General features: G+C 41.0%; 1 protein-coding gene across 1 annotated transcript in view; it reads right to left on the bottom strand.

Annotated features, from left to right (window-relative positions):
- Positions 1-27,371, bottom strand: part of PIK3C2G (phosphatidylinositol-4-phosphate 3-kinase catalytic subunit type 2 gamma) — a 242,221-nt gene that overhangs the window by 10,285 nt on the left and 204,565 nt on the right. Inside the window, exons 30-32 of the mRNA XM_058805171.1 lie at positions 26,625-26,733; positions 17,616-17,691; positions 11,219-11,313 (exon numbers count right to left, since the gene is read on the bottom strand). Coding sequence (XP_058661154.1) covers positions 11,219-11,313; positions 17,616-17,691; positions 26,625-26,733 — 280 coding nt within the window. The remainder of the gene's footprint in view (positions 1-11,218; positions 11,314-17,615; positions 17,692-26,624; positions 26,734-27,371) is intronic.

Raw genomic sequence — 27,371 nt, forward strand, 5'->3', positions numbered from 1 at the left:
GACCTTGATAATGACAGATGTTTCTAAAGGAGCTCAGTTACTATTGCTTGTATTTCTGTTAAAAAAGGATTTTACTCTGGAAATGTTATTTTCTTCTAAAGTCAGGCAGAATGAGGGAGAGAAAGTAAAACTCTGAGTTTACTTTTTCCATACCTCTAATTCAATACTGAAAACCTAACATACACAGCCTAGATCTGTTATAACTGTGTTAAATTTTCCACTCCAGTTTTGTTTTCCAAAACAAGTTGGTATTTGTTTACAGAAACCCACAGAGGTGTGTTACATCCTCTATAATTTAATTTTAAATATAGTAGCTGTGGCTGGGAAATAATGGATGAAATTCAATTAATTTTTCCACAAGAATGTATTATCCTAATGACTTTTTCCCCCTGATCATTATTAATGATCTACAACTCTCCTCACACAAGGATTCGTTTTTAGCATTACTATAGGCATAACTACTGCAAAATTTGTCATATATTCAACTATTCAGTGATTTAGCATCCGATGTGAATATTCATTTCCTTGACATTTTTAAATCTGAGTTTCTTCCTTTTCTTCAAAGGAAAAAAAAAAAAAAAGTAAAATTAAATAAAATAAATAAAATAGATATCCAGGCATTAGAAAGTCTCCAATTTCAGCTCCTGCCCTCAAATAAAAATAATTCATGTTGTCCATTATTTCTCTTAGTCTTCCTATCCTTTACCATCCTTATGTTCTTCTCTTACATACACTGCTGTGAGAATTTATTTACATAGTAAAGAAAGGACTACAAAATATTCCATAATCGTTGATATCAAGACATCCATACACGTTTGAAAAGCAAACCACTATGGTAAGTGGTTAGGAAAAACCTTCAACAAGACAAAACGTCTACATATCATGTGTAGACATTAGGTGGATTTGATTATTATCCAGTAAAGGAGGATTAGGAAAAAATCCACAGAAGAAATCATCCTTGCACTGGGGTAACCTCTGTAAATTCCTGGCTGCCTCTGGCCTAAATTAAAGCCAGTGAGGAGCTGGAGGAGCCACCAGTGCTGGTGTTTTCCACTGCCCCCAAGCCCCTGTGCCACTCAGCAGAGGAAGGCTCAACCCTGCCCTCCAGAGCTGCAGCTTAATTAGCAAACACAGCTCTGCCTCAGGAAAAAGAGAACATCCTCCGGGCTACTTCTGAGCTTAAAGAGCTGAGAAATTAGTATCACAAAGCAAGAGGCTCCTTCAAAGGCAGATTAATGATATGTACACTTCAGGGAAAAGGGGATTGCTGGGTGAATGGGTGGTTGTGCTGTTGCTACCTGTAGTATTGCACTAATAGGGCACAAAACGGGTAACTATTTTTTGTTACAAGATCTTTTAAGGTTAAACTGTCTAATTAAGAAATTATACTTAAATTATTTTCACTTTATAACTAATTACTCAAAGTCTGCAATATTGACTTTTCTGCCTAATTACAAGATATTACTTAAACTTATGAAGAAGAAGGTAAAGAATAAGAACTAGTCTCTGTTTTAAAACTTTCATCTGGCTTCACATATATATTACTATTTTCTAAACCCCCAAACTCTAAGTTTTCTACTTTGTGATATGATATACTTCTAATCAACTACAAACTTGTAATTTCAGTGCTATTAATTAATTTTGAAAGCTTTTTTCATGGCCTCAGGTCAAATTCGGTGCTCTCTTGGGAGGCAGAGACTGTATGCACAGAAAGTCTGAAATTCTCAGCATCTAGAATTCCAACAGCTTCCCAAATCCTGAAGTGGTATCCAAGACTTTCCTTGTTCTTCCTTTGAGCTCTGCAGATCCCAAAGCATGAACACCTCTATTCTACCCTGCTACTGAGCTTTTCATTTCCCTCTCACAAAATACCCCCAAATTGCTTTGAAGAAAATGAAAAATAAAATCCCATTTGCAGTAATTAAATAATAATTACAGAAGAAGATATTCCACTCCACCACCGTGGTGCACCCTGCACTCTCTGCTATTGGCAAGACAAAAGAGAAAGGAAACTTGTCAAAAGTGATTGCACAAATATGGTATTTTTTTCCCCAAACAATCACCTTTTTCATCTAAAATTTGAAAATAGTGAACTGTTTGCAGTTTTATTTTATTACATTTTCTGATCCCAGTTTTTTTGGGTTATCTGGATAGGTACATAAAGACAAAACATTGCTGCTGTGGAGATCAGTGGCAAGGCAAGCAAAGAAGAAATTGCATTTATCTCAAGTTAATGCAGGCCAATAAAAATATTTTGCTGTCAGGGAAATTCTGGAAAGCATATTTTTTTTTTCAAGCAGGCATTTTCTACCTTTTGGAAAGCTGACGGTGTCCGTGGAGCGAGCCTCCAGATGGCTTTGTCATTTCCCATGCTAAAAACGCAAAGATGCTCTATCCACATTATTGATGTGAATATCCAAATATAGCTTATGTCCAACACCCTCAGCATCCTCATCAACCTGCCTGCAGCAGAGTGGGCAGGACTGGAGCAGCCTGGCTGGAACAGCTGGCTCTGCAGCATTCCTGAGGGGACAGCTGGGCTGGAAAAATGGGGTTAGAGCTGTCCTGAGACACAGCATTTCTACAGAGTGAACCAACAACCAACCCTTTCCAAGGTCTCCTGGCTGTCAAATGTGAAAAAAATAACCCTGTCAGGGAGTGAGACCAGCAAGAGATTCACTCTGTCACACTGTGGGCATCTGGTCTGGCTCGGTGAAATTGCCCCCACGTTGGTGCCTGGCCCCAGCTGAGATGGAGCCTGCTGCTCGTGCCACCAGCAGTGACAAAAGGTGTGTATGGAGATGGAAACTGGGGGAAATGGTCCATTCTGGAATGATCAGGTCAAGCAAGATAATTAATGGGATTCAAACCAGCCTGAGCAGGCAGCTGATCCATCACAATGAGATGGAAATGTGATTCCAGCACATCACACAGGTAAACATCTCAGTTTCAAACTGATCCCAAGGCACAGAGAGTACAACTTTCAAAATTAACAGGAATTATTTGTTAAATAGTTTTTAAAAATTAATTGGTGATTTTTTTAATTTAAGGAGACAGCTCTGGAAAAAAGATTGGAAGATTGGATCCCAAAAGACACAGGGCTTTCTAAGAATTATGAAAATATTTCTGATCTGCTTCAGTCATTTAAGAGGAAAGCCCATCTATCTCTGCTTAAATGAAATAAATAAAATGAAAGTGAGGATACCCTTAAGGTCACACAGGTTTCTCTCCCAAGCCTTTATTTCTATAGAGCTCTGAAACCAGAAAGCTGAAGAAATACACTGAGATTTATCTATGATGCCCCATTGAAAAAAAAATATTTCATTGTCCTGATGATCTGAAGGAGATAAGGACAGACACAATCCCAAATGAAATGGGGAAGAATCTGCACAACCACACTTTGTAACTATCATAAAACAGGATCCTGCCTTGTAGAGACCATTGACAGCAGGCAAGTAGGACTAGAATTTCACTTCAGCAAGAAATGGCACAACTTTGCATGTGCTTATTTCCGTTTCTGAACAAGCAACAGAGAAAAAGACATCACAGAATGGGTTGTGGCTGTACCCAACTCACTCAGAGCTCAACTCCAGCTCCTGAGTCTGACAAACTTCTGACCCTTCACTGATATTTGGGACTCCATTGCTGTGTGCTCCATGTGGGCATAAAAAAGTTACCAAGGCTTAAAAACAGAATATAAAGCAGAAGTGGGAATGTACGGAATAAATGTACAACTCCCAGTAAAAAATCTGAGAGAGAATCACACAGAAGTTGTTTTTTTTCTGAAAGAAAAAGTAGCATGTTCTAGATTTCTGAACTGCATGTTGCATGACTATTTTAAGACAATTAACTCCATTGGTTTTTTGTTGTTTTTTTTTTTTTTTTTTTTTTTTTAATGGATGAGAGAAATCAAAGGTCAGGTATGCTTTAAAACTGTATTATCCTGTGGATAAGCAATGTTGGTGTAGGGTGTACAATGCAGAGAGCAGATTTCATGAACAAGTCTCTGAACCTTTTATCTCAGAATTACCACCAAGCCCATATAGCAATTCCATTGCTTTCAACCCTGTATTACTGCTGTGCTTGGAACACTTAATTTTCAGATGAATATTCAGTCACAGAGTCTGTGACACTGGCTGAGATAAGAATGATCTTGTTTTGACCCTTAGAAACATAGATCCCAGAATTTCTTCTTTTGAATAAAGTACAAAGGAGAACAAATGCTAAAGACAAATCCCCATTTCACTTTCCTTTTGAAATCAGTCAGGATTAAGAGCACTGCTGCCTGTTAGAGGGCATGAAAGGAAATTAGCCTTTGAGAAAAGAAACACAAGCAAAGGCTATTGTTCTGTTCCTATCTTTTTGCCACATACAAATTCTTTTCTCTCCTTGCCTGGGCCCAGAGAGTAAGTGAATATAAAATATGTAAAGAAACAGTGAGATTGTGATCCGTGCCTTCATTCTGCACTGTTTTTCTTCTCAATTTCTTAATTAGTTACTAAAGTCTGTATATGCCTATCTTTAATTTCTCCAACTGTACAATCTCCCTGCACTTTTCTTTCAATTATTCTGCAGCATGCCATCTCCCTGTGTAAGAAAGCATTTCATTATATGAGGCTTGCAATTTCTGCTCCTTAATTAGCTCTCATTACTTCTACTTATGCTCCTGCTCAATGTTCTAAATAATTCCTCCTGAACCTTCCTGTCTTCTCCCTTAAATATTTGCACAATTGACTCGTGTCCTTGTTAGTCTGTTCTTAACTAAGTTTTAGTAACAATAAATCACCCCTGAAGAATCAATCACTGCCCAGTAGCCCTACTGAGAGCTGTTCTTTGAACCTGTATTCTAGTTAAAAAAAAACATCCTGAGAGAAGCAGTTTACTCTCAAACCCTTATAAAGATGAACTGCTTCATTTCTGCCCCATGACACCAGGATCTGGCCTTTCTCATTGGCATCTCTTGTAGCAGCCTCATGTCTCACTGTGGCCTTGTTTTATCTTCACATTACTGTGGGATATAGATCTCTCCCTCCCCGAGGAAATATTTTTCATTTGTCCAAGCTGGTTGTAGGGTTCTGGAAATTACTTTTATTCTCTTGATCTTGCTCTGTCTGCACTATTATTTTTAATGTTTTCTTCATTTGCAACCAGTGGCAAATCGAATTTTTGTTCACCTTCATCTCCCAGATCACTGATAATATTAAACAGAACTCACTGTTGTTTTGTTTTTGATTTTTTTCCCTTATTCAACACATATCAACTATGTAGGGAATTACTTAAAAATGAGCAGTTAGAATTTAGAGCTGAGGCAGTACTGTGACTGTGACAGATTAAAGGGTTTAACAAGAAATAATAACAGAACTTTCTGTACAACATATTTGTCAAACACCTTTCAAAACAAATATGTTTGAATCCAACAGTAATCCCTGTGCCACAAGAACAGACCTCATCTCTTTCCAATTTAAAGTACTGCTGAGTTGTAGTACCCTTTGTTTGGAGGTGTTCAGCTAATTTTCAGTCTCAAGGAGAACATAGCTTATCTGTGCTAGTTTCCTTCCACTTTAAAATAATTTTATATGAATATAAAATTACATCCAAATTCTTTATAAGCTAAAGTTAGCACAAGAGCTTTCTTCCCATGGCTTTTTATTTTGTTTTCCTGTGCCAGACTAAGGAGAACTTCATCTGAATGTTACCTCCCTCCATCAGCCAAGCTGCTGATTTAATTCTGTCACTGACACTCTTTGGATAACTTTGTTCAGCTCAAAGTCATTTTTGTTCCACTTGTTTTCCATCCCTGCCTTGCCTACCTGTGCACCTCCATTCCAATCCCTGTTGGCTGCAGTAAGGAAAGCAGTAGACATGCACAATATTCTGAAAGGATAATGCGGCCTTTTATTCCACTGCCAGGCACTGCCAGGTACTGTGTTACTGGCAGGCAGTAAATATTTTCCATTTAAATCTATATAATGATAGCCATAAAGTGTAAAAGTTAGTGAGAGGAATGATGGGAACCAACTAAGACTGAACAAAGATCCCCGACCCTTCCCCAGCTCAAGCTGAGAGAAAACCCAGCAAAGGCAGCAGAGCATCCACCTGTGCTGGAGGTGGGAACATCCCTACAGCCCTCTGCTGCAGGCTTGGACCTCATCCCTTTGGATTTGGCAAAGATTGGCTGCTTTTTTGGCAGCCTTTTGGTTTTTGGCTTCTTTTCCTGACTCTCTCGAGGTCAGGATTGAAGGCACTTGAGACAATGGTTTGCATTAAGGCTCAGGTGTTTGTTATTTCTTATCAATTTTACAGTCTTACAGCAGGGAGTTCTGCAGCCTTTCATTAGCAAGGCACAAAATGGCCAACAATCTCTTGTTACAAGGTCTTTTAAGGCTAAACTATCCAATTAAGAAATGGCACCTAAATTATTTTCTCTTTTAGCCCAATAACTAATTACTCAAAGCCTGCACTACGGACTTTTCTGTCCAGTTACAAAACACTGCCCAAAGCCATGAAAAAAAGGGTGAAGAAGAAGGTAAAGAACAACTCGTCTCCACCCTAAAACCTCCATCTTGCTTCATATATATTACTATATTCTAAAACCTCAAACTCTAAGTTTCCCACCCTGTGATATCACACACTTCTAACCGACCACACACCCATAATCCCAGTGCTATCAATCAATTTTGGAAGCTTCTTCACAGCCTCAGACCAAATGCAGTGCTCTTCTGGGAATCAGGGTCAGCACAGAAAATCTAAAATTCTCAGCATTCATGACTCCAACAACTGGCTCCCACCTTTTTTCCCCAAAACATTTCAACCACTGCATCTCACAAACATTTTTGGAAGCAATTTGTACACACAGTGGAAAGAGGCTGGATGTCTGTGTAAGCCTAAAGCTGATTGCTAATTCGTCACCCACATATCAGCTATCCCAGAATCATTAATCACCAGGAGTGCTACATGACAGCTTCAGAGCTTTTATAAAAGGAAAGCTGGAAGTACTTTTGCAAAGAACTGTAGGAGTTTATTTTTTCTTCCAGCAAATTTTTCCCCCGTAAAATTGGTTCTGAATTCATCGCCCACGCATGCTTTCCTGAATTCTAGTAACATTTTCCATTTACTGGCAGGAGATTCAGGATGACTTGGCTTTGTTTCTCCTCCCCTCTACCCCTGAGGAGTTACTCTGTCCACGAGAAGTAATGGGCAAAAAATGTTTAGCAGAGAGGATTGGAAGTTTAGCTGCTTATCTAGGAAAACAGGGCACGCCTGAAGCCATGGCAATGAAATCAGTGGCAAAAGCAGGCTTCCTCCTGAGCCAGTGCTGAGCCACTGCTCCCTTTGCTTCTCCATGAAGCAGGCAAGGAGATGTGTTAGAAACCTTTTCTGGGTGTCAGCAGTGGCTGTTCCTGCTTCCTCTGGGTTTTTTTTGAGGAGTGGGCAAGCCCACCATTAGGTAGCCTGGCTGTTTCTGGCTGTGTGGAACTAAACCAGCCCACAGCCAGCCCTGTGTGAGACCTGGTGGGCTCTGGATATCTCCCATTCTGTGCTGGTTAATAAAAGGGAACAGAACTGCACTTGAACGCTACAAGTTCAAAATCTACATGTATTTCAAAAAATCCATCTCCACATTTGCACAAGCCTACATTTGTGGGGTAGAGCAGCATTCCCCCTGTGCTCCTGTTCCTGCCTGCTGCTCTTTGGCTGGGTATTGTGCGGCCACAATTGCACTATTCTTGTCCTAAGGTAACAAATCCTTTCAGAGGCCAAAGCAAACCTCCCCTGGGGCTCCTTTATATCGCTCCTGAGACCACTTAATGCACTTTGCCAGGTACTGTGCTATTGTCTTGATGGAATAAGCCTGCCCTGTCTCACCCCTCCACCTGCCACATCCTCCCTGACTCCAGAGGCAAACTCTCCAGGCCTCCAAGGTTTTCACCCCTACACAAATGTTTGCCTCTCCCCCAGCCTCACTTTATTAAGGCAATATTGAGTGTAGTCCAGAAAGTGCCCAGTGTGGCACTGTCTGCACTTGAGAGGAGCAATGCCCAAATAAGCTGACTTCAGGTTATGTAATAGATTGGAAAATTGCATTTTTTGGCATCATGGCTTTTGTATATTTGAAAACTGAATTTAAAGTTATTTGCCTCAGCAATCATGGTGATGCCATTCAAATCCTAAGTAGAAGCAGTGAGCTTACAGAATCTCAGGATTCTGAGCCACCTGACTTACAGAATCTCAGGATTCAAATGAAACTGAATTCCTGAGGCAAATATTGAGACTGAAACATTTTTAGTACCTTATAAATATCTGTTTAACAGAACTTGTCTTCATTGTGCACCCACAGCCTTAAAACTGTAGGCAAACATTGCCAACCAGCCTTAACATCTCTGTGTTCAAACAGTTTCCTTGGCTGCAAGTTTTTCCTTGGTAAAAAAACGCAGCATTTTCTTCGCAGAAGGTTAGATTAGATTAATGGCCCTTTCCAGGCACAAAATCCATAAGGCTGCTCTCTGCTCTTTGTCTCTGCAGAAATTTTGATAGAGTTTTCTTCAAGCAGGACTGGCTTGTTTTACCCATGACTGAAATGTTGCAGTGGAGAGGCAGAGGACACTCTGAAGCTGTATCAGAGATGAGAGTTGTGCATTTGCAGCAAATCTGGCTCTGTGGATGCCTCAGATCCCAGGGGCCCATGCAGGCACCCACATTAACCAGTCCTCACACCAGGGCTCTCTCCACTGCTGCTGCATTTTTCCTCCATCACACCCCACGTGAATGGGCAAATTTCCTTCAGGAGAAATTCCTGCAAAGTTATGGCACTGCAGTCCTCTGGCTTCCTCCTCTAAAGAACCTGTGTGACACCTGAGAGTGGCTATAAAAATACCAGCTCCTTAGGGAGCCTCTTGTGCATTGTATATCAATATAGGATTTGCACAGCAGGATCTAGGTCTCCTATTAAAACTCCTAGAAGTAAACTCACACAAACACTAAATCAAATTTATTTCCATGGATCAAAAGTCTCTATCACAATTCCTGTCAGTTCTGTGAAGCTCCATTTGGGATTAATTTGGCCCACTACAATTATTTTCGCATCTGAACACATCATAAAATCTCTTTAAAGAGATAAATTAAATAGGGAAGAGCAGAACAAAAATTATTTACTATAAATTATGAAATAAAACAAGATAGCAAAGTAATCTCTGCACAGATGAACCACTAAAATATAATTAGTGAGACTCTGCAAAAGACTGACTATACCTGAAATAGCTTTAACATGTCTTGAATAAGATATGATCTTGGCATACTTTTAAAATCCCTGTTCAGCTCAACCAAAAAAAAAAAAAAAAAAAAAAAAGAAGAGGAAAAGAGGAAAGAGAAGGAAAAAGAAAAGAGAGCACATTAGAAAGATTGATTTATAAGGCTGGGAAGCTGAGAAGATCACTAATGGGATAAAGAACCTTCCTATTAGAAGTTCCTGGTCTGAAGGCAGTGCAGTATCACAGGACCCTGAAGCACAATTTCATATTTCAGATCAGATGACAAGGGATGGATGGCCAGGTGGAAGGAAGGAATTGGAAGCCCAGAATTTAAAACCATGATTGCCTAAGTTTGGCTGCTATATCAATGACCTTATTCTGGAGTCATGAATCATTGTTAGCCTTGCTGAACAGGACTCCTACCACTTCTCTTCAAACCCACTAAAATGGGTTTCATTTAAATTACCTGACTTAAATTACCTATTTCCAAAGAAACACAGTAACTTCAAGTTGTACTATCCTTTTCCATAATGAAGTGAACTGAGCCCTGGATTTTATGTTTGCACTACAGAGCTATCTGCGCTGTAATTTAATTTAATTAAATGGCTGGTACTGCCTAAGAACACAGTTAGGAGCCTACACACTTAGAGTGATGGAAGCAAGGAGAAAGGAAGACTAATTCCAACACCTGCAAATTGTTTGTGTGCATCTCCACATCACCTGCTTGAAGTCCCAAGGATATCATCAGAATGGCAATCACTTATATATGCCCCTCCCACCAATTAGAACTTTATGAGAAGCTTATCAAAGTCACTTAGATTTAAAAAGCTCAACAGAAAAAAAAATAAAGAAGGTCTTTTGCTACATCCTGAAGATAAAGTTTGTATAAATTGGACCTGTCAGCAGAGGCTGATCTCACCTGTCAAAGTGGCACACAGGACATAGAAAAAAAATCTCAGGACAGAGATGTATTGAATGTTATAGACCAGAATGGAGATGCTTGAATTGCAAATGAGAAGCCAGGGTGGCCAGCAGAGAACAGTCAGAGCTGTGTAAGCCTCGTGTGCCTCATACCGCTAATTAAACCATCAGCCTCATCTTATTGCTGGCTGGTGCTCACTCAAGCCCCTCAGCTTGGCCCCACTGAGGAAAAGGGATTGCATCCCAGTTTGGGATGGAGGTGGCACAGGGTGTGCACTGAGAGCCCACAACAGCCAATAATAGCCAGACAAATAAGGGCTCCCTTGCCACAGCCATTGCTTGAGACATGAGCCACGGGAATCCAAGGGCACATCCAGGCAGGGAATTAATGATGGAGCACCCCCACGCTCCCCAGTGAGAGATCACACTTCACACACAGCCCCAGCTCCACCTCTGAAGCTGCCCTCAGCAGCCAATTCCACCTGCCTTGTGCTGCAGGAGCCCTGCCAGCTTCCCCTGCTGCAGCCCGGCTCCAGGAACCCTCAACATTTACCTCCCAGCCTCCTGACAGTGCTACAAAGCTGAGCATCGTGCCTCCAAACGACACTGCTCCTTCAAACACAGCTCTGCTCAGCTCTTCCCTCCTCACAGACAGCCAGCCTGGACTGGAAGGAAATGTTTGGATAATCAATCCCCAGTGCCAGGCTGACATGCTGCAAAAAGTCCTGCTGCTGCTGCACCGTGCCTTATGTGTGACTGCTATCAAAATGTGCCAGCTGAGAGAGCCAAAACAGAATCAAAATTGGTTCTCTTGGAAAAGGCCATTACCAGCCATTAAGGAAACCCAGCTCCTCTATCTGTCTCACACCTGCAACCATACTGAGTGAGCTCAAAGGGAAAACCCAATTGTTAGATCGTGACAGAACAGCACTATCATTGCTTTGAGCTGAAATTAGTTATCCCAGAAAGGCTGCTTGAAGATTAATGTTTTCACAGTGCTCTGCAAATGCAAGGACTTACTGGTTACACATTCTGGTAAAAATACTCACGAGGTTCCTCATGTGTTTCAGCATTATTGTCAGGCAGGTGTTTTCATAGGACATGACCAGTTGTACTCCAGGCTTCTCACCAGCTGACTGAGGACCTAAAAAAGGCCAGATTTGATTTTTAGTTAGCAGCTTACAGGAAATATATCTGTAAAACATTGAAGTACACGTTAGCCAACATATAAAAACCTGCTGTGGGCTTAAATCAGGGATGAAATTAGAAAACATGGATAAGGAGTGTGATGGAAGAAAGTGGTCTGACACGCAGTGCTCTTTTTCTTTCCTGTTTGGTAACTGCCAGTGAGATTTTCTGTTTACTAATTGCCATCAATCTGAAATTCAGTGGGAAATTTATGCTTGAGTGACAAATAATTGGGGCAGTTTTTTTGGCAGTCACTGATGACACTATTCACTATTGTTGCAGTTCTGTTTGCTTAAAAACACTGTAATTTCTTTTTCCCCCAGTTCCCAAGAGAAAGAAGGAAAAAAAGGAAAAAAAGAGCAAGCTTCCTGACCAGTTCCAAACCAAGTTAGAGAAACAACATTAAGTATAAATTCTCCCTTCCTCATTCTGTACTTTACGTGTTCCAGGCTGGTTTTCATGCAACCCATTGCTTCCATAGATTTTTCTACTAAGATGCACTTTAGGAGTCTGATATAATTCCCACTGAAAAAAGGGCATTTTTCATTTTCCAAGCAAGAAGAATCAGTCTCATATTGTGGAAGAAATGACTAAGCAAATCCTGTTCCACTTTTCAGCTGGAGGCACCGAGCCAGCTGTCTGCACTGCCAAAAGGTGTGTCCTTGAAGCTGGGGAAGTAAAGTAATGTGCTTTACCTGCCCTGCAGAGACAGCAGGGAGGCACAGCAGAGGAAAGATGCCTTTTACCACTGCAAATCAGCTAATGGTGAGAACAACCTCTCCTCAATATCTGTCTGACCTCCTTATTTTTGCAGTGTTTCACCTGAGCAGGGGCTGAAGAGCCATTTTTCACCACCTGGTCACCAAAGACAGCCTGGGTGAGGTTGTCTGGTTTTACTCAGCCAAAAAGGGCTACATTTAATTAGACCAAAGCTGTATTACACCCACTAATTTAACTGAAGAAGCAAGAACTCAATCCTGCTAAGCTTACGATACAATGAGGATGTCTCAGGAGCTGGGCTCTGCTGTCCCACCTCCCCTTTAGAGCTGAGCTGGAGACCTCAGCCAGAGAAATCCTGCTCTCCTTCCTGCACCTTGGGATCTGCCACTGACACTCCAGCCCTGAAGCCACTGCAGGGTGAGATAACAACATGAGACAAGACAATAGAGCGGTGATTAATTCTTTAAATAGAAACACATCTCGTGAGGAGCAGAGGCAGTGGGAAAGGATGATGGGAATGTGAGAACAGCCATCACTCAGTCACACACTGCCACAGGAGGCTTTTGGGAGTATAAGCTACCTGGGTAGCAGGAGGGACCCTTGTGTCCCTTTCAACCTCAGCAGAGACCTGGCTGATGCCTCAGGTTTAGCTTTTATATTTTTCAGATTCTGTGCTGCTTTAGTGTGTGGGTCTGAGCTTCACATTCAGTGTTGCTGAGCTCTGAGCACAGAGCAGGGACATAAAACAATTCCTGCTCCAGCTGGGCACCAAGGACAAATGACCCAAATCTCAGCCCAGAAGCACAAACTCCGTGGGCTGGAGAGAGAAAAACAAGCAGGGTGGGACTGCCTGGGCTAAAGCTGGAATGGGACAATGAACTGCAAGGGGCAAATGGAGCAGAGCTGATCCCAGGGACAGAGCCCGTGCCCGGCCGTGCATTTTGGGGCCGTTTTGGTTCATCTTGGGTGCAGCCCTGGCTGGGCTCTGGTGCTGCCCAAGGTGCATCCATGGAGGAGATCTTTTGAATAAATCCCTGCTTTATTCTTTAACTCCATCCAGCCTCTTCACAGGGCACCATGGGCACTCCTGTCTCACTCTTGCCCTCTCCTCCCCACATGTCCCCAGAGCTCTCACAATCAGGGTGTGCAAGCCAGAAATCCAATTCCTTCTGCTCAGCCTCTCCTGTGTTGCTCAGCAGAGGAGGAGGCACAGGGGGTGTTATAATGGACAAGCCATGTTTGGTGTATTTTTCTGAAGAAAACAAATGTGTAACCTCTGGAGCAAACAGAGCCTAAAATAACTGCTCAGCAGACACAGTGACAGTGGGGCCATGTACTTCTGACAGCCAGAGAGGCAGTGTAATTGCCATTTATCCCAAGGAAGGGAGCTCAAATGAAGTAGAAATAATACAGTGTGTACATGCAACTGCCATAATATAATTGTACCAATGCTACTGAGTTTATGATGCTTGGAGTGGAATTTCAGAATATGAATCCATCTCCAATTACTCCCCGTTAGAGACTACAGAAATACATTTTTAATCACATCCTAACCAGAGAAGGGCCTGAAAGACTCCTGAAAAATTGAAATCTCAGGAAGAAATCACTAAGCTGGGACTTAGAAGACCACGTAGCAGTTCTTCATTTGTTATTCTCCCTTATGAACCTTGACAAATCACTTGGCAAGACTGTGCCTTATTTCATTTCTTCTGTTATGAAAATAGGAACAGGGAGGGACTCCAGACAATGCTGAGTCTTTTCCAGGTTAAGAAGAAGCCTATAAACTTCAATTCCTCCTTTTTTTTATTTTTTCATGCAAAGCCACTTTACCATTTTTTTTTCTTAAGCTGTGAGTCCTTTTGCCTTGAATTTGCAAATGGAAATGTAGAATTCAGGTTACAGCCTCCTAAGTCTCTGATTTCACACAGGTAACCCTAAAAACACCAACTGGCTCAGGGTTTCAGTCCTCCAAGCCAGGCAGAGATGCTCATGGGTGGATGTGACTAAACCAGGAAGGCAACTTGTGGCAAAAGCTTTACATCAAGAGTGAGCAGCTTCAGAAGATCAAAACACTGCGGGACAGGAGCATGAGAGCCTTTTTCTCCTCAGGGAGTGTTCATGAGGACTGTGGCTCTGCATGGAGGGGAATGCCATATTACAATGTCCCTGGATGTCCCTTTACAAGGACACAGAACCTGTTCCCCTGCTGCACCTCAAGGCCAGAGGCTCATACAAACACAGGGAGCACTAATTAAACATGCCAGAACTGGGGCTGGGCTGTGCAGTGTTACAGCCCAGAGCACAACCAAAACTGCCTGAATGATTCATATTTTCAGGAGATACAAACTCAAGAAAAAGAAACAAGTTTGATATTAAAATGTTTTTGGTAGGTTTTTCTTTCTTCCTTCCTTTTTTTATAAAAGTCTGATTGTGAAATCATTCCTGATATCTGTTCTCACTGCCTTGTAGCGAGCTTGGTATAATGAAATGCTGACAACGTTCAGGATAATTCAGAATTCATCCCACTGGGAATACTGATCCAGTATTCATGTCAAGTAAATTTAGCACTGATTTCTAATCTCTCTATTGCTGGGAGCAGAGTACAAATTCATAAATTTTAATTTTTATTTTACCTTAGTAAGTGTAATTACCTACAACATTTATAAATTATAGCAGTGTAAGAGAAAGATGCTGGTTTGATCAAAATTCATAACCTGATCTTATTGGGCATTAATCTTATTTCATATTGATCCTAACCAAGAGAGAGATGATTTCTTTTGCTTGAGAGAGAAGCTACCAGACCCATGGAAAGCTACAGCCCATATTAAACGTGAGTTATTTTTCAAAAGAGACAAATATTAAGACCCCTATAACCTCAGAAAGCAATGAAATTTGTGGGGAAAAAAATATCTATGCTTTTATTCATGCTTTTATGCATGGCAACCTGCAGGCTCAGTGAATTTAATTCCTCCCTAGACTGATTATGGCATTACTGCAGGGTTTACCTAAAATCAAGAGGGTTTCTGGGCACCCTCAGCCAGCAAGAACCTCTGGGGCCATTGTGCTCCTCCCAGCAATTCCTTGTTTGCTACCTGGCACCTTGGCTGGACCTGTGTCTCCTCTGGATGCCACCAGTGTGCAGAATGCCATGGAACAAAGATTTCAGTGAGCTCTCTGGGCGTGGCAGCAGCCTGACTCCAAAGGTGAGGTGAAGAATAGAGGAAAATAAAAACAGAAATATGCGTGTTTCCGTAGATTTCTCAGGTGGGCAACCAGCACATGCATGGCAGCTCTTCCACCACAAACACTGCAGTACCCAGAGCAACCCAGCCCATGATTCTTTTTCCCTGTTTTTACCAGGTCTAAACTCATTGTTTGGACCTCATGGGCACTGCTGGTTTATCAGTAAATGATAGTGATCAATTTTCTAGGCCAAAGAGAGCTCCTTTTGTTTGTAGTTTGGGTTTTGTTTGCTTACACTTGTGAAACAAAGGTTTTGTCCTAAGTCTAGAAGTGAAGCATCCAAACTTTAAAAGGCAGAGTAATTGAACAGGAAAAAATCCAATTCCCCTGTAACCTCACTGCTGGAGACCAGAGACCCACTCCTCTTCCCCAGCCATGCTGTGACCCTCACCACCACTAACTACAAAGTATGGAACAGACTGGGTTACCTGACACACAGCTCTCATCAAACACCCACTAAACACATTCTTGACTCTGTTTCTTCACTCTCGTCCTTGATTTTTTTGTCACTGACAACAAAAATAGATGGCTCATCTGTGGTATTTTTGGGGTCCCCCATGGAAGGAAGGAAATTATTAATCTGACTCCATGTTCTTAGAAGGCTAATTGATTATTTTATGTTACAATATTATATTAAAGAATGCTATACTAAAACTATACTAAAGAATAGAGAAAGGATACAGAAAGCTTAACAAGATACTAATTAAAAACTCATGACTGCTTCCAGAGTACCAACACAGCCTGACCATGATGGGCCATTAAGTCAAAACAATTAACATGTTGGATAAACAATCTCCAACCACATTCCAAAGCAGCAAAACACAGAAGAAGCAAATGAGATATTATTGTTTTCCTTTTTCTCTAAGGCTTCTCAGCTTCCCAGAAGAAGAAATCCTGGCAAAGGGATTTTTCCAGAAAATTTGACAGTAGCAGCTCATCCTTCAGACTACACTGGCTCAGGTCACTGCTGTAGGAATTATGACGTTGCAAGTTATTTCTCAATTTTATTACAGATTCAGTTCGTGATTTTGCATATAACTTTCACACCCAGATTCTCTGTAAGAATTAGGCAGCTGAATAATAGTGACATACCAAAATTATCCTGGGGCTTTAATTGCCTTGTGCCTCAGTTCCATCTGACATCTGTAACTTTGCTTAAAGACAGAGAGATGCAGCCCATGGACCCGGATTACATGTTCCTAGTACCTAGGACATTTTTGTATTATCTCCCTGATCCTTTGTAAAAGTTAGAGCAACCATTAGTAATTTTCAGTAGTCATAATGGGTTTAATATGATAATGGCATGCCCTAATCAAATAAACTCCACACAGGGGGAATCTTCCAAAGGCTGAGAAGCCAGAATAGGATTTATTTTGTTCTGATGGATTAAAAAAAACTGGTCCCAGCAAAAGAGATAACGAAACCTCTGTCTGCAGAGGGATTAAATTAACTTAATGGACATGCAAACTAAATATGCAGAGATACAATCCTTTCTGAAATGTGGAAAACTGATGATCTTGGAAACCATCCTATCACTTGGAGCACATAACAACCAGCTGAATTGTTGTGGTGCAGAGTGCAGCTGCAGACTCCTTTATGAGGTTTTATTTTGCCTAAAAACTGAGTACAGAAGATTATTATCAGTGCAGAACTAAGGCAGAGGAAGACAATAAACATTCAGAGTTTACTTTTTATGGTTTATGCTTTGGCTCTTAATGCTGTAATGTCAGAAATTAGATTAAATTAGGGGCTGGACAGAAGAGGGAAATGGGTTAAGTATTTAGATAGGCTAAGGGAACAGTGCAGCATCTCATTTAGCTAGGAGTGAATTACCACAGTCATTAATAATGTATGCCTAAGCATTAACATAATGTTCTGTTATTTACTTGCTCCACTCATTGTGAAAATTACTTTAGAAGTCACCCCTGATTTTCTTCGCTTGTGCAAGCACATATTGTGCTTTGTCATGACTCACATCCTTTCCTCCAAAATCTCGGAATATTTTGTTTTGTAAAACAAGAAACTTGCCACAGTTTGTGTAAATGAACTTTTGCTTTGCATATAAGCACGTTTATTCAAAAAGAAATGAAGCAAGGCTGAAAGGAATTTGAGAAAGAAATCTACAGGTGACGTCAGTAATACATTTTCAAAGACCTTGAGAAATCAGGAATTATTTGTTGGTATCCTTATATCCTAAAAACCCCAAACCATCTAAAAACTTTAGACTCACCTTTGCATAAAGCTATCAAGGATTATCATTTCTAAGAAAAGAAATAAGACTGGTAATCCACATACCTAAGGTCAGAGATGATGAGTGTTCTGCCAAGGTATTTTTGGACCAGTTGAGGAAGAAGCTGAGTACAAGCTCATTCTGAAAGAGGACACAAACATTGTAGGTAATATCATATGTTGCACTCTGTTCCTTGTATCATTCCCCTCCAAGAAGCTCACGGGTAATTTTTAATGCACATATTACAGTTAGCAATAAAATGGAGCTTTTCCCTTTTGATGATGAGCTAGGAACCCAGGAGTGACTTTTGCTGTGGCACAGGGAGGATGATGAAGGTGTCCTTTAGCACTCTCAGGGATGCTGCTTTGGTGCCTACCTGGCCCCTATCTGTCAACAAACTTCAGAGCTGTGGGGCCACAGATTTGTGTATGTCCAAATCACAAACAGGACAGAACTGATGTGGAACATGCCTTGAGCTGCTTTATTTTCCAGCATCAGCCTCATTGCATGGTGATGACAATGGGAAGATGCCAGCAGCTCACATCCCAGGCAGCAGAGCAAGAACTTAATCTTACAACTCACTTTATAAGTTTTTTGACCAATCACACAAAGCAAAACCACATTGACAGTAGTTCTATCCAACCACTATAAGCACACATACCTTTGGTTAAACAATGCTTGCTTATTTCAAATACAATACCTGCTTGTAAGCCCTAAAACACAATGCACAGAGCTCCATTATTAAGCTTAGAAATTCCTAATATCTTGCTAGATAAATTTTTCTGTAGCTTAGGGAGTTATTCTAGACAAGTGTTCACTATTCTACCATTGTTCTATTTGTCCTTACTTTTCTACTCCTTACATAATTTTTCTGCTGACCAATCTCATGGCTCCTGCTTAGCTCCAACCACAGTTCTGCTGTCTCTGAGGCCTGCCTTTTGCAGCTTTCCCAAAACCCTCTGATTTTGGATTCCCACACTGTGGGGCCACAGATTTGTGCTCGTGCTCCATGCCCAGCAGCTCAAGATTTGTCTGAGCAGCTGTGACAGAGCAGCCCCTGTGTGAAACAAAGGCAGGAGAGCATCTCCACTCTGAGCTCTGTGTAACCAGCAGGGAACTTGCCCTTGGCACGGGGCTGACCCCACGTACCTGACCTCGTGTGTGCCTCCCTGAGGCTCAGACATTGTGCAAACCTCCCTCCCACAGCAGCTTAATGGACACTTGTGCTGAAAAGCTCCATACACTGTTAAATCCTACCAGAAACCCACAGGGAGTGAAAGGCATGATCGTATTTCACCCTCCTGTTTAAAAGAGTAATCCACCTTATGTACTGCTATAACTTTTATTTTTATGTACTGACCTGTGCTGCTCTAGTGAACATATATAACAGGTAGTTACCTTCGGCTGGAGAGAATTAAAACAATAAAGCAAATCCCCAGATTTCAGTATTTTGCAAGGTAATAAAAACGTGAATTCTTAAATGGACTCTTATGACTCTGAATCAAAGCTGGACAGTAATTGCATTTTATTGGCTTTTCATAAAGCCATATTTCAGAATGGCCATTCTTCAAGAGGGTTAGAATTGTTACATTCATGCTGATGTTACATGGACTGACACTGTAATGAATGGGTAGGACAAGAGACTTTTCAGATTCCAGCATTAAAATGTCACCATTGTTTTTTTCCAGTCAGTGGAAAATAATATGTCTCTTATCAGCAAGATGTACTTCAAGTAGTATTTGTGTTCCTTCAATTTGACAAGATGTAGCATAATTTGTGTAAGGAAAAAAGGAAAGGAACAGGGTAGTGAAAAAAGCAGCTAGTGAGGAGTTAACATGTGGTTACAGCAGACAGAGGAACAGATGTGTATGTTCAGTGGAGAGATAAGATTTAGAAATCTAGGTTTATTTTCACAGTTGCCTTTCATTTTTCACTACTGTTTGGAGTTTTTCCTCCCACACTGATATATTCTTTTAAACAAAAATCAGGGAAAAGAAAAAAAAGACAGAAAGAAAACCCAACATAATTGTTTTCCTTGAATTGAATGACAGATCCTTAAGTTATTAGCAGTGGACTGCCAATACACCTGTCTGTACTGAGCACGAGTAATTATTCTCCCATCTGATGAAGACAGCTGACAGGGGAATGCCCATACACCTGCCACAGCTTCCAGCGGCTTTAAACAGCACAGTTATTCCCCAGGGGACCTTCACTTGCTCTTTCAGCACAAGTCCCAAGTGTAGGAAATCTCCAGGGTTGAGAGTATATTTTTGGCAGCCCAGCCTTTATTTGACAGCCTGAAAATAAGCAGAAAAACTCAAGTGGCCCTATGACTTCAAAGATCTTGAGAGAAGTAGGCAGGAGGTAGAAATAAAGATACACAAACTGACTTGAAAGAGAAATAAAAAATTCCACTCTGAGCAGCATGGTGTTTTTTCTGCTTCCTCTCCACCTACTCTTTCTGCAATAAATGGAAATGCAAGACAAATAATACAAAGCAAGAGGTTTGTAAATAGGAGATTTACAGAGATTGTTTCACACAAAAATTCCAAAATCTCATTCTAACGGAGAGAAGGCTGAAAAAATAAACACATTTGGTTTAAGTACAGGAGTGTGGTGTTGTGAGGTCCCCAGGATGAGGTGAGATGAGAATTTGACTCCAAGTTCTCAGAAGGCTGATTGTTATGTTATATTATGTTATATTATATTATGTTATATTCTAAAACTATACTAAAGAAAGAGAAAGGAGACATTAGAAGGCCAGAAAAGAATGAATAATGAAAAACCTTGACTGACCAGAGTCCCGACACAGCTGGACTGGGATTGGTCATTAAGTTAAAACAATTCACATGGAACCAATGAAAGAATCACCTACCACATTCCAAAGCAGCAAAACACAGGAGAAACAATCAGATAATTATTATTTACATTTTTCTCTGAAGCTTCTCAACTTCCCAGGAGAAGAAATCCTGGCAAAGGGATTTTTCAGAAAATATCACGGTGACACGGGAGTGGAAAAGTGCAGAACTTACAACAGGCATGGGCAGGACAGGCATGGACCCTGTGGGACCATCAAACTCACAAGAATCCTGAGGGGAAGCAGCAAGGGTGATGTTGGCAGAAGGAATGCAAGAACTGAATGGAGCAGCTCATGTGGCAGCAGCAGATGCAGCAGCCTGTGCAGGGCAAGGTGCTTCAGAAGCACTGGGGGTGTCTCCTGGCTGTTTGTGCAGAGAAGCGTTTTGCACACTCATATTTAAAAGACAGCAATTTCCCCCTGACCTGTGCTAATCTGCCTGCTGCAGGGCTCCACCACTTAGATTTCCACCAGAAAATGTCTAAGTGCCTTTTTCAGCAAACCTCCAAAAACCACAACGAACTTTCAGGTGATTCCTGAATCTTGTGAGACCTCCAGCAGCTGCACCCCAGCTAATGTGACAGAATTAAGCCAAGCACACTGCTAAACAAAACCAGATCTAGCAGAGCTTTGAACAAATGTATGAGCTGCTTGAAGGTGCAGAGAGTCCATTTCTAACCCAGCAGCTTCTGTTACCCAGAAGTGACAGTGGGTGACGATCTCAGAGACCCTGTGATGGTCTGGGCAGAAAGGAAGGCACTGAGGATGACCAAAGCACTCCCTCACCCTCTTCCCCCCTGGAATTCTTACCTTTAAATCAGCAAATGGAAATTCCCTGAAATATTGCACACTTAGGATATCCTATCATTTGTCTAACCATTCTTACCTAATGACACAATAATCTTCAACAGGTAATTCTGACTTTTTGCAGGTCACTCAGCACATTAGCCAAAACAGGAGCAGACTGGTCTGTGTGGTCCGTCTGGAACTCACAGACCTTTTCTCAGCCATTTAACTCAAAAGGCACAAACTCCACCTTTACTTGCAATAGAATACAAGTGAAATAAAAATATTTCAGTGGCTTTGGGGGGCGGGCACAGCCCTGCACTACTGCAGCATGATAGAATTTGTCTGCTGCTTTCCATCAGAGACTAACCAGAAAATCACTGTGCACTTTGTGAAACACAGCCAGGTTTCATAGCAGATTTAATTTCAATAGAAAGAAAAGCAGCCTCCCCTCTGCTTCCAGCTTTCTTTTCAGCTGTGCTGGAGTAGATTTGGGGTCAGAGAACACCCATGCTCCTGTTATACTGTCACAGGATGGAGAATCAGCAGGAAAGAAAGCAACCAGAAAAAGCTGACCTTGGTGCAGCTGTTATAACTTCAGGAAAGGACAGGGGAAGAGAGAGCACTTTGAACCCTCCCCATTTTGGCTCTGCTGGGTGGCCTGCCACAGGAACAGAGACTGGTGGAGTTCAAGGGATTCACACACCCTGGGAGCACTTTGCTCCCCCTCTTTATGTACCCCCACACAGGCATGTGGGAGCTTTTTCTTCATCTCTGCAAATCCCAAGGAGCACCAGTGAATAAAACAGAAATGAAATATGGCAAGCTCTTATCAAATTGATTACTTTTGCAGTGTAAAACATCATTCACCCTAGAACAATGCTGTGGGCCTGGTTTTTACTGTGCTTGAAAATGAGTGAACATAATTTACAATCATTCCCATTTACATCCTCTTTAAAGTCCTTTTACAAAGCCTATAAGTCACTATAAAGCTGTTTATAGTTTATAGAACCTATCCACAGCTGAAACACCATGACTGTTTGCTTACCTGCCTGTACAAGGTTTACTTCACCTCCAAAGTCCTCTGTTAATTTGGATACTTAGAAAATCTTATAGACTCAAACTCCAAAAGAATTTTTTTTTTTTACAGACTAACCTACTGTGTACCTGCACTTACTGTTGTGTTGGACACTGGGGCCAAAACCAGACTCAATTAATGCAGCCTTACCTTGATTTTGTGTCCCCAGGCAGTGCACAACCCTCCTATGATACAGCCACAAAATGAGGAGCCACCAGGGCAGCCCTAATTTATGGGATGAGATTTGGGCTGCAGTCACCATCCAGCCCATCCCTCAGCTGGAATTGAGTGAAACAGAAAAATACAGCAATGGTCAGCAGCTGTCTTCTGTCACAGACTTGCTGTATGCTTTGAGAACATATTTTTGTCCTCTTCCATGTTATATCAACACTCAGTTCAGTATTTCTTGATGCTTCACCTCTTATTGGTGATATCACCAGGTTGTTTTACCATTAAATGGAGCAAAACTCAAGGATTCTGAAGATTGATGAGAATTTTGCCCTGCAGATCTAAAAAACTCAGGTATTTCAGTGCATGCAGGTGATGAGTCAGTCAGCAGTGGTGCAGCTGCCCCAAAATGAAAAATTATTTTGCTGTGATCAGAAATACTGACACTGGTATGGGACAAGTAGAATGAAATTTAAAAAATATAAAATAAAAAGGTGCAGAAAACTGTTTTTCACCCTGTCCTAATTGACTCAGTTTGACAATGAAGGTTCATCAATTTCTGCATGTAAGTGATTGATGCAATGAATACAGCTTGTTCATGAACACAGTCTGGTGAGGGAGTTATTTATAACACTGCTAACCTGAATATAAAAAAGGACTCCTATTCTAGGCAATTCTTCAATAAAAGTAACTAAGTGAGGCTTATGCTTAAAGTAAAGCATAGACTTAAAAAAAATCCCCTTGAACAGAGATGGACATAAGCACATTTAAGATTTAATCTGGTCCAAGAACAAATATTCCACCAACTGATGTATCTGCATTTACTGGATCTGGCACTAAAATTCAGAGATAGAGGAAGAAAAAGCTTCTGTTCATTAAAGAAGGGTTTGAAGAAACATTTAATTCCATTTGAACTGCAGTGCAAATAAGAAGGAGCTGCTTTCCACCTCTCCTCCTTCATTCCAAACATTTAGCAGAAAAGGTCAGTGACATTCTGACTTACTCTCAATTATAATAAAATTTTCATAATCAGAACTTAGTGTGGACTAAAAAGCTTGCACTCAAGGCATGACTGAGGAAGGAATTTGGATGTAATCTGATTCTTTCTTCATTTCCAGGATTTATAATTACTTTATTGGTAGAACCAAGCATGTGTTCAGTCCTGTGTGGACTGGACTAAATTCTTCAGAGCAGAAAATGGAGCCTAGTCATTTAGGCTAATGTGTTTACAAAGATTACAAGTGTTACAAGGGTATTTTATAATGAAATAAAAGCTCTTCTCCCTATCTCAGACAATACTGCAGCCCACTCTACAGCTACAATAAATTACATCTACAATTCAGCATAAATTACTGTAAAAAGAAAGTAAAAGGATTCCTGTTCTACAGGCAACTGATCTTCCTAGATTTCTTCACAAATTTATGAATTAATTATTTACTCCTATATAGTTTTACTATTTCATAGGAATGACAGTTTGATAATGCTTGAAAACTGACAACTCACTCAATGGTTTCAGCCAGGCTCCTTAACATTCTGAGAAAAAGGACAAATTTCCATGCCTATGACAACTGCAAAGTTGTCATAGGCATGGAAAGGGACAAAATAATTACATTCATTTTTACCAAGAAAGCCTCCTAGCTTGGAGGCTCAGGCTAAAGCCAAGGTAACACCATGATATTTTTAAAAGAGTCATACCAAAGTGAAAAGTAAAAGAAAAGGGAATACAAAGGAAATTACCCACCAACTGCTCTCCTTGTTCTAAGTGGGTCAGAACACGTCAGTATTTTCTAAATTTCTCCCACCTCCCAGCAGGAGAAGCATATTGAGGTAAAAATAACGATTCAATGTTTATGGAGTATCAATAACTTGAAAGGTTATCATCCAGAATTGCAGGTTAGCTGCATGGGGGTGAGCAAGATGATTTCCCACATGCAGCAGCACTTTAGGATGTGAACAATCTGCTCATTCATTCCTCTGCTTCTTATCCCTTGCCCTCCAAGTCCAGCACAGCCCTCACAGGTACAAAATTGCTTTCTTCTCCTCGTGGTTCAGCCCTCCAGGCTGTACCAGCCTGGAAAATTCCTCGCTCTCAACAGTTCCTAAAGGTTTCACTTTAAAAGCAGAATCAATACACAGTGATAGTCATAAATAGATAGATGAATAAGTCTTATTCTTGATTAATATAATGCATTACTAAGCAGCTTTTGTTTGTGATGCATGCTTTTCTCAGGAAACCTTGTGTTAGTTAATGTCATCACTGGGTGAGGTGCCCAGATGAGCCCCAGCACAGCTTCCTAAAAAGTTTCAAATTCTGGTTCTAACCAATTAGAACACTTACTTTACAATGCAGCCAAGTTTTTCATACTTGCACACCTAAGATGATGACACTGACTTCCCAAAAAGCTTTTCCTTAAAACCAGTCTTATTTTGTGGTTCAGAACCACAGCAGTGCCTGTCCCTGAGCACATCTGCCCAGAGTTACCTCCAACCCCTCAGCCATGGTTGTGTTGCAGGGCTGGGAGGATGTCCCAGCTCCAGGGCTGTGTGCTGCAGACCCACAAAGGGAGCAGGAGGGACACTGGGAAGGACACTGGGGTTTTCTGAGAGGGAGCCCAGGCAGCCTGCTCTGCCTGAGCACCACCCCATGGAGCAGGAGGCACAGCAGAGTTCCTGTGCACCGCTGGGAAATTATTTTGACTGTCCCAGAGCTTTCAGCAGCCTAATTTTCCAGATGTAGATTAGGCTCCTGCACAGCAGTGCTTGGCCCAAACTGAAAATCCCTGTGCCTCCCAGCAGTCCAGAGCACAGCAGAAGACACTGAGCTCTTCATTTCTGGGTCACAGGCTTAGATCAGCTTTTCCTCAGCTGTGACTGAGGGCACTGATGTGAAATAAACCCATGGCCCTAACGTGGGGGTCAGAAAGGAACCACAGAATCCTCAGGCTTGGAAGGGACCTCTGGTGATCATCCAGGCCAACGCTCTGCCACAGCAGGGTCACCCAGGGCAGGTGACACAGCAATGTGTCCAGCTGGGCTGGGAATGTCTCCAGGGACAGAAACTCCATGACTCCTGGGCAGCTGCTCCAGGGCTCTGCCTCCCTCAGTGTAAAAAGTCCTTCCACATGCTGAGGTGAAACTTGTGTTTTTATTGCACAACAATGTACCCAAACCTGAGCAGATTATTTGGCAGTGTCAGTCAAAGGAGCCAAGCACCCAAGTCAGCTGTTATTACCAAATTACATGTAACTCAGTGACTCAAAAAGGTTTTTATCCCCTTTGGAAATCTCAATTTCAACTGAGGGCTCAGAAATAATATTCATATTAATAAGAAAACTTCTGCTTGTTTTGCATATAGACAATTTCCTCCTTAATCTCCATTAAAAAGTCACAGCTGGGAAAGTTATATAGTTAGGCAGCAAACTTTTTTTTTTCCCTCCTGCAAGATGTTGGAGATTTTGGAGATCAAACATCCTCTCATGCCCTCTTTTGGCTGCTCCTCCTATGAAACCCAAACAGCCCCAGTTTGTGCTGTGGCCCTGAGGTGCACAAGGCTTTGTACTGGCCCAAACAATGAAAAGTCAATGTTTGTTACCATTTTGGGTCTCCATTTTTAAGCAGCAGGAGAACCACAAGCCTCTGAAAACAACAATGAATAAAAAATGAGAAAACACCAGTTTTAATGGACTCAATGCATCATTCTGATGTTATTGAAACATTCTGGGTTAGTTCTTATGTTTGCAAAACTTTCTTCTACCTGTTAAATACATTTTGAAAAGGGTATTTCTGGGCTGAAAGAATAGAACTTTTCATTTAACAACTGTCAAAATCAGACTTTTCAATATTTCAAAGCTTACTTCTTTTTTTAGACGTTACATTTCTCAGAACCTACTCCTTACTGTCAAAAATTCAGTGAATCACTACTTTTCAATAGCAGCAAAGGAATCAAAGTTTTTTTTTTTCTGAAAAATGCCCTGCCAGGTCTAATAAACTATTTCTCAGTCCTACTTGTCTTTGTCTTAAGTTTTGATGAATGCTGCAATGGCTCCATCCCAAAATGCATCATTAGAAGATGTGTCATTTATGTATATTTCTTTTTTCAAAACAGGCAATGGAAAATTTCCTGAATCTTTTGGAAAACACTACTAGAAATCATGTGCAAATAAAAGAAATACTGGAAATGCTCACATTAGCCACTTTCCTGGAGCCACTTAATAGGTGCTTCAGATAGAGGTTCAAATCCTTCACTCTCTTGTGTTCAAGATCCGTAAAAGGTAAATGCCATGAGTGGGGAAACCTGCAAAAGAAGAATATTTATGAGCAGAACTCTTGCACTGTATTTGCTGAAAATATTTCCAGCTGTACTTAAGAGAAGAAAGCCAAGATTTCCTAAGAGGTTTTGCAGGTAAGGGAAGAAATGCTTACAGGGTCATATTACAGTGATTCACTTTCTTCTAATAATTTGCTGCTAAATTGTCTCATACTGAAGCACTTTTTCTCTCTAAATAATTAATTTAAAAGTAAGTAAATAAATAAACAAATCCGACAATGCACTTTGCATTTTATGGTCTCTAAATAGCTCTGAATAAGTGGCCCTTTATGATCCCAAGAAAACATTGCCTTTTTGCACAACAGATCTCTGATCTGAGCCCAGAGTTGACATATCCTTACCACAGAACATTGAGCACCAAAGCCTTACAGCAACAATGTGACATTTGATGAATATATCATTGCTTGCATTTTTTACCTCAGCTATTTAGACTGTAGATAAGGTTTTCAAGTAGGCCCCTGATCCCATATCTAATTTCAGGTACTAGCATAATAAAAATAATCTATGAAAACAAACGATCATCACACTAACAAAATCAATCCCAGCAAAAAACAATAACAATAAAAATAGCAAAAGTAATGTTCTTGCTGAATTTTTATTAAGAT

The sequence above is a fragment of the Ammospiza caudacuta genome, chromosome 5 (assembly GCF_027887145.1).
Source record: "Ammospiza caudacuta isolate bAmmCau1 chromosome 5, bAmmCau1.pri, whole genome shotgun sequence".
Lineage (NCBI taxonomy): Eukaryota > Metazoa > Chordata > Aves > Passeriformes > Passerellidae > Ammospiza > Ammospiza caudacuta.